The 7,962-nt window shown below is 38.3% G+C and overlaps 1 protein-coding gene across 1 annotated transcript in view; it reads left to right on the top strand.

The window, feature by feature from the left end:
* Positions 1 to 452: 452 nt before the first annotated feature.
* Positions 453 to 7,962, top strand: part of MTMR2 (myotubularin related protein 2) — a 102,399-nt gene continuing 94,889 nt past the window's right edge. Inside the window, exon 1 of the mRNA XM_060160260.1 lies at positions 453 to 715. Within this exon, the coding sequence (XP_060016243.1) occupies positions 636 to 715 (80 nt within the window). The 5' untranslated portion in view covers positions 453 to 635. The remainder of the gene's footprint in view (positions 716 to 7,962) is intronic.

Raw genomic sequence — 7,962 nt, 5'->3', positions numbered from 1 at the left:
AACATTTTGCCATCTCATCTCTCACATCCTTATCCTTTACGCGTCCCTATGTTCTCTTCCTCCCTTTCCTCATTCCCCAAGTCCCTCTGCCTCCTCATCCTACTGTTTGCCCACGTTCCTTTATTACTCTGTCCTCCCACTTTCCCTGACCTCCACATTCCTGTCACAATCTTCCCAGTCCTTAAGGTCCTTGTCTCTTTCTTCTCTTGAGACGCTCGTTCGTAACATTCCCTGTTTCCTCTCTCTTATTTTTAAAATGTCCCCTCCTTCCGCAGCCCTGGTCCCTCCTGCCTCACGGAATCCCCTCCCCTCCGGTGCCGCCCCCTCACTTTCCCATCGACCAGCGGAGGCACGGCGGACACAGCTGGCGCGGCGCGTGGGAGCGCTGGGGGTCACAGCGTGGGAGGTCACGGCGCGTGGGAGGCGGGCGTCTGAGGGCGCCGCGGGGTCCTCCGGCTCCCCGGCAGCCCCCGCGCGCGGTGCAAGCTGGGGGAACATGGCCGCTTCCGGTCTCCCTCCTGGGCCGGCGCGGGCCTGACCGCGGCCCCTGCCAGTCGCACTCCGCCCTCCGTTTCTCCAGCCCGGCAGCCGCGGAGGTCGCTGCAGGCTTTCTCTCCCGCTGCCTCCGCCGCGCCATGGAGAAGAGCTCGAGTTGCGAGAGTCTTGGCTCCCAGCCGGCAGTAGCACGGCCACCCAGCGTGGATTCCCTGTCCAGGTAACCGGGACGCCCAGGGCCTTGCCCAGCGTCCGAGGGGGATGAAGAGGGGCCGGGGCCTCGCTGGATGGTGCCCCAGCTCGCCGCCTCTGGTTCCAGAAGACTGCGCCGGAATTCCTTCCCTAGGACTGGGAACGTCTTCTTTCTCCCTCTCTGGGGGTTAGAGGCTGGGAAAGGGGAGGTTAAAACTCACTGCTTCTTTTTCGGCTCCTCTACCTTTTGTATTCCGAGGTCGTTTTATCCGCGGTTGGGGAAGCCCCGGTTCATTACATTCTCTAATCTTTCATTACTTCTTAATTCATTTTTTGTATAGCCCTCCCCCCATTTCCTCCCTGCCTTTCTCTCTTGACCACTCTTTCCAGAATCATCCTCCAGTGTTTTCTCCATTCGTCTTTAAGTCTTTGCTTTTTGGTTTCTTGCCGACTCTTTCGTCTCTTTCCCTTCGCTTCACTTATCTCTTTTACTATTTTCCTTACATTCTGATCTCCACCCCCGCCCCCCCCCCCTTTGCTTTAAAATGTAAGTAAAAATACCCACCACTGTGCTTCTCTGGTCTGAATCTTGCAGCTGAAAGTCATTATTCCCGAGTAACTAATGAGTGGTAGTTTTCTTCCTTCTTGGGCTACCGGTTCTCCAGGTTATTTCTCTTGTACCAGATGGGATTTTGAGGAGGACTTTACTATGCAGCTTTGCAGAGAGCTGTTGTGAATGTTAACTACACGTGTTTCAGACGCAGTTTTTTCCTTTGGTTTTAAAATAATGATTTAAAATTTTATTAAGAAATAATTGGAAGACCTGTATTTGTTATATGGCCGCAATGAAATCAGGTTCTTTTCCATTGAAAAATAGTCTAGTTGTTATTAGAGAGTTATTAGATACTAAACCGCTGTGAAAACACTATTTTCACTTTTTCCTGTGAATAAATTGAAGTTGCTCTGTGTCTTCTAATTCACTTTGGATTCTGCTAGATATGGGTGATACTGCCGTTTTTTTTCCTGTGGCTGTTCGGGATCTCATTGGGAAATCATTAGCTGATCCCACCGTTCTAAATTAGATTCTCGTAAATGCGTTCATAGCAACCTGCCCACACTGTTTTCAGAGTCCTTAACAAGCACAGTGTAATTGTTGGTTTAATTGTCTTCTCTACTAGGCTATAAGCTACTTGAGGACAAGGATCGTATTCATCTTCATATCACCAGCATTAAACAGAGACCCTGCCTGTCAGAGGTGCTTAATAAATGTTTTTTTTTTTAATTTGTATATTGAGTTATCCAGGAGAGAAGAATTTTTCTTTGTGTTTGATTATGTACAGTGTACATTTGTTTTAAGTATTTTTTAAGTTTATGTTTATTACTTGGAAATTTAGAAAGCTGGGGATTTACACTCAGCTGTAAAATCATTCAGAAAACAGGTTGGAAAATTACAATTTTATGGGAGAATTACGAATGACAACTATGGCTCAGGATAGAATGTAAAGAACAAAAATGAGGCAACTAGTAATCTCATCCAAGGGAGAGGATTTGGAACCACAGGAGGCAGCATAGTGTTGTTAGAAAGAAATTACTGGAAGTCAGGAGGCTCAGGCTCTTTTAAAGTCCTAGGCTCAGCTAGTGATTTGGCCTGTATCATTTAACCTTTCCAGTCTGCAGTTTTTTCATCTTTTGAAATAAGGGGGTTGATCTAGAAAACCTGTTAGGTCCTTTGGAGCTCTAAAATTCTTTATTTTAATGATAATACTTGATGATAATAACCTTTGTTATGAATTTTTGCAATTACACTAAATAAATGTCTGTTAGTATTACAAACTAATGTACCTACCTGTGCCACTTAAGCACAATTACTTTCTAAAAAAAAAAAAAAAGTCCAGCAACTTTAAAGTTTATATATATATATTTTTAACTTCTTAATGAAACATTATGTTACATATGAATTTGAGAAAATTAAGAACTCCTTGAATTTTGACTAGAGTATATTAGCTTCATCCCCTCCAGACAAAAATATAAGTATGACTCTACTTTCACAGGAAAATGCCAGCTTTTATTCCTCTTCTCTAGAAGGTGGAAAAATAACATTTGATTGTCTACTGTATACAGTCCACCCTGCTAAATTCTTTCATATCTTTTATTTCATGAATCATTACACCTGTTTGTGGTATTCTCTTTAATCAACATTATAGAAAAGCTGCATTGTAGACACTTGTTAGAAAGCCTAATTTTAAACTTAATTTAGGGTAACAGTCACAGATGATTCTAGTACATGGGGGACGGGGGTGGACAACTGTGGTTATAAAAGCAATGTTAAGTGGCTACCCAGATTAAGTTTATTACTTTTGTTAGCCTATAATAAAGCAAAATATTGGTGTTTGAACTGTATTATCTCAGCCTTTTGCAGAAATCTCACCCTTAAATTGTAGTTATGCTTTTGTTTTATACAATTAGGAAATTTTCATTTTCAAATTTTCAATTAGGAAATTGCCCTGTGAAATTGTTTTGATATCTCCTGTAGAATAATAGTTAATAATACTGTTCAGTGTGTTACAGATTGTCTTTTACACATTCGATTAACAAATTTCTGCTGAGTTTAGTTCCAAGGAAAATTGTTTATGCAAAAAATTATATTTCCTATTTGTTTGAAAATGGAAACTATTAATGCATCTTCAATTTGGCAAAAGACTTAAGTCAGATTTATAACTGAAGTTGGTAATATACTCATCTTTAATTTCTTCAAGTACTTCTGTTAGATGAATTCATTTTAAATATTATGTTTAAATGTGTTAATTTATAAAATGTTTTACACTCTTCTGGGAAGTAGGAAGAATATAAATCTGAAAAATAGTACTGTAACCTATGTGGTTGCCCATTGTTTTTTGGAAAATGACACTCCATTTAAGTTGGGTGACTAGCTCTCGTGAGATCTGTAGTTCACACTAAGCATATATTGAATCTTGATATTTATATATCTACTGCCTATGTATGTATCTATAAATCTGTAGTCAGCTCAGAATTGCCGTTGCTCTAGCTTTGCCTTCTAGGTCATCATAGGCCTGATATCTTTGGTCACAGAAGAACAGTTTCATTCTTAATATGATATTCACATAGCAGTTTCCTAATCAGCTGTATATGATTAGGAATTACATCATCTTGCATCCTTAAAAAAAGTAATTTTCTTTGGTGAGTCCTGCTTGGTATTGTCTACTTCAGTGAGCTGTTCAGCAGCTCTTGTATATCCTGCTATTGTCCATTCATCACACATGTTCTGCCCCACAGAGAGAGAGAGTTGTGAAAAAATTCACTTCAGCACACTGTTTATCTGGCTGTATTCCATAATTTTCTTCTTGTTGGTTTTGCTCTGATTCTTGTGTAGGATATTGATAAAACAACACTGTAGGCTGGATATGGTAGCTAGGGTAGGCCTGAGCCTTAGAATTGTAGAAGTTATACAGCAGAATTTGATACTATATTGGTACTATTCTGCCTTCTTAGTCTGGTTTTCCATTTTGTACACTGTTATAAAATGTACTGCTTAAGTTAGTTTCTTTGATTACTCTTTACGGTGCATAATCACATGCTAATATATCTGGTGCTGAATATGTGCTCAGTGAATGATTGAATAAAGAAATGTTGACTGAATGTTCACCCCACTTGTCTTATTTGCTGTTTCTATTCAAAGAATTAAAAAGGGTTTTCTTATGTGGATTTGGCCTGTAAAGTCACAACTTCAGGTTCAAGCTGGGAAGTTACCCTTGCATGAAGCCTCTTGACACCCTGAGCTATTTTATTGGCTGCATTATCTTTTCTGTGCCCACTCCTGTATGTCTTCACAACATTGTTTCCTTAGCCTACTGGATTTTCCATCTGTCTCGATTACTTTGGTCTCTTTCTCTCTAATTTATTTTTTCAGTCATTTTATTTAATGTATATTTCTTTCATCCTATATATATATCCTCATTTTCTAATTACTCTGGGTACCACTTGTTTGTCTCAGATGATTTTGGGTTATCAGTTGATTTCTAGTCTGTATATTCATTAGTATTTATGAGCATTCTGTATTTACGTTTAACTTAGATTAAAAAAAATCAGAGGGGAGGTGCACATAATGTAATCAAAAAAGTAGCTCCAACTAATTAGATTTTTGAATTGCATGTCTTCCTTAAAATTATCATCATTCGAAAACAGTAGAACCTGGGTTTCTGTTTCTATGAGTTTTGATGGTACTTACAGCCTGAAGAGGTAGGAGAGTTTTTAAGATTTCTAAAATACATTTTGTCATAAGGTCTCATTTCTAGTTTCAGCCCCAAGGTTACTTAGAGGTGATGTAAATAGGAAATATCCTTTTAGGTTGTTTTTTCAGTAGTGGTGATGGATTTGTATCCAATCACACATTCTTACCAATACTCCTTTTGACTCTTGGCATGTCTTCTGAGGCAGCTGGCCTGATTGGTGATAGAAACTATAGCTACAGAACAAAGTGAAGCTAATAGGTTGAATCTCCAACCTTGGCCTTGTTACTAACACCTTGCATCAGACATTGAACATTTTGGTAGCCTAAAAATTACTTATTTTGGGTTTCATTGTAACAGGACCCTAAAAGAACCTTAAAGTTCTGTTAGATAAGATCCACTATTCTTGTGAACTAATCAGTAATTGTATATATCTTTCTGGAAGAACATTTAAATTACTTACCAATCAAAAGTATACAAGTTAATACTAAGGCTGAGACTGGGTCCTGTGTATGTTTTATTCTTTCTTCCTTATGCTATCATCAATAGTCTTCTATTAATATAGGTCAGTAGTTCCAGGACAGTAGCATCAGCATCCCTTGGGAGTTTGTTAAAATACAGATTTCCTGGGCCTACCTCAAGTCTAACTGAATCAAAAGCTTTGGGGGTGGAGACCGCAGTTTGTATTTTAATAAGACCTCCAGGTGATCCTGATGCATGCTGAAGTTTGAGAACCATTGTCTTGGGTCTTTTCCTGATTGTTGCCTAGTAACTCCATCAATATTAGTTGAAATGGACTAGATTAAGGTCTGTGTTAGAACTACTATAAGCCTGTTACTTAGCACTTTTGTAAAAATACTGACTGAAGTAGTGAGAGGTAAAAGTCATCTCTTGTGGATTTATTGTATCTCGCTTTTTGGAAATTTCCTGAGCTTTTTTCTTTCGTAGCTACAAGAAAGAACACCAAATCAAGAATACATGTTTTAGGGTTTTCTTAAAAATAGATCCTTGGTGAGATGCATTAGTGGTAACATACATATTAAAAAAGTATTATAAAGAATTCCAGGAGGCCATCACCTGAACCAATAAAGGATTATGTCCAAGGGAAGGAAATAACCCAGATACAGATGTTCAGTAAGCAGTGAGTTTATTTTGGAAAGCTGCCAGTTAATGCCATTGTATTCAAATTCATCAGGGACAAAGGTTGCATGTGATTCAGGACTTGACCATTCTCTAGATTAGTATAGAATATTTTCTCTTTTTAAAGGAAGTTAGTTTTGAATAGGTAAAGCACTTGCCATCTCTTGGCCTACTCTATAATTTAGTTAAATCAGTGGGTAGGATTAAAACTATTGAGAGGTGATATGGATAGGGAGTGATTTTATAAGCCTGCATTCCACAGGAAGTCAGGTTAAAAGCGGAACTATATAAAATGAAAAGATTGATACAAGGTTTTTAAAATTAAAGGGACTAGAGAAGATGCCCTCTAAATGAAAATAATAACCTCAATTCCCTTTCCTATAGCTTTATTACACAGAACTGATTGTGCTTATCCCTCTTAATGTGTTTCTCTATATGTACCAATGTTGTCATCACTATAGACCACTAATGAGCAAGCTTCACAATTCTTCTCCTGGCCAAGTACATAGTACCCGTGCAGTAATTGCTGATGAACTTTCCTTCTTTCAAAGACTCTTTACTGGATGTGATTAACTCTTGACCTCTTTAGGTACTTCTTAGTCTAGATTAAATAAGGGCAAATGCTATGTTTTCAATATAATAAAAATTAACTTTTAAAATGTTTCAACCTATACACTTCAAAAAACCTAAATACACTTACTTGGAAAACTCTTTATTATTTTTTTAAAGTTAGGATTTAGGTTTAGAGTATAACAGAAAATCAAACTAACAGTGGCTTAAAACAGATAATTTTGTGTTTTTTTTCCCCCCCACGGTAAAAGCCCGGAGATAGTTAATACAGATCTGATATAGTGGATATAAAGTATCAAGGACACAGACTCTTTCTGACTTAGTGTATGTTACATTCCAGTGTTAGCTCAAAAACTGAAATTGCTATTGCAATGCTTTACCCATTGGATCTTCATTAGTCGAAAGGAAGGAGGAAGGGAAGAAGAGAGGCATGTTCCTCTATGTAAAGAATACTTTTTTTGAAGTCACATACCTCCTTTAAGCTTACATCCAGTTGGCCAGATCATGGTCCCATGGCCATACCTAGCCACAACGGAGGCTAGGATATGTAGTCTCTTCTGGGAGGCTTTATTCTGAGCTGGACATTGGAGGTCTATCTCTAAGGAATAGGAGAGAATGGGTATTGGAGATAGCCAGCAGCTTCTTCCACGTATACAAATAAATCATCTTAAAGCAAGGAAAATATTTTTCAGTTCGAGTGTACAACACTTAATTTATGCCAAAGGTGTTCTTAGATTTGCCTGCAATGACCATAATAGAAAATGCTTGGAAAGAGATGATATATCATAGCAGACCGAAATAGAGAACTGTATCTTGGAATGCTCTAAACTCTTGAGTTTATAAGCTTTTTACTTTTTTTTGTTTATATTATCTTGGGCCAGATTTTTATAATCTTAATCTAGGACCATAAAGGGGATAGACTTATTAATTGCCAGGTGATTAAGAGAAAGGCAAATAGAAATCAGATGAGAAATTATCAGCTGTTATTTCATTTGAAGAGCTCAAGGAGTTGCCTGGTAAAGTAGTGTTCGTATGAGGATGATGGCCTACACTGATTACTCCTCTGCAGTTTGGCGTTCATTTCCAAGCCATGTATCCATGTGTTGTATCTCCCCCTAGAATATTGCATCAGGTCACACTTAGGTATTTTCTCTCATTTCAGTTCAAAATCTTTGGTCTTCATAAGAGAAATAAAGCAGGCCATTTTGGGTTATGTTAATTTATGAATGCTTTTGCCAGTATCTTATGTTTATTTTTACATCTTCAACCTAAAGGTTTGATTGAAAATTCAGGGAACTCAGTGTTTTATGCATTTTTG

Source organism: Lagenorhynchus albirostris, chromosome 9 (assembly GCF_949774975.1).
Source record: "Lagenorhynchus albirostris chromosome 9, mLagAlb1.1, whole genome shotgun sequence".
Lineage (NCBI taxonomy): Eukaryota > Metazoa > Chordata > Mammalia > Artiodactyla > Delphinidae > Lagenorhynchus > Lagenorhynchus albirostris.
Note: the sequence above shows the minus strand (reverse complement) of the source record. Positions and strands in the feature narration are given on the sequence as shown.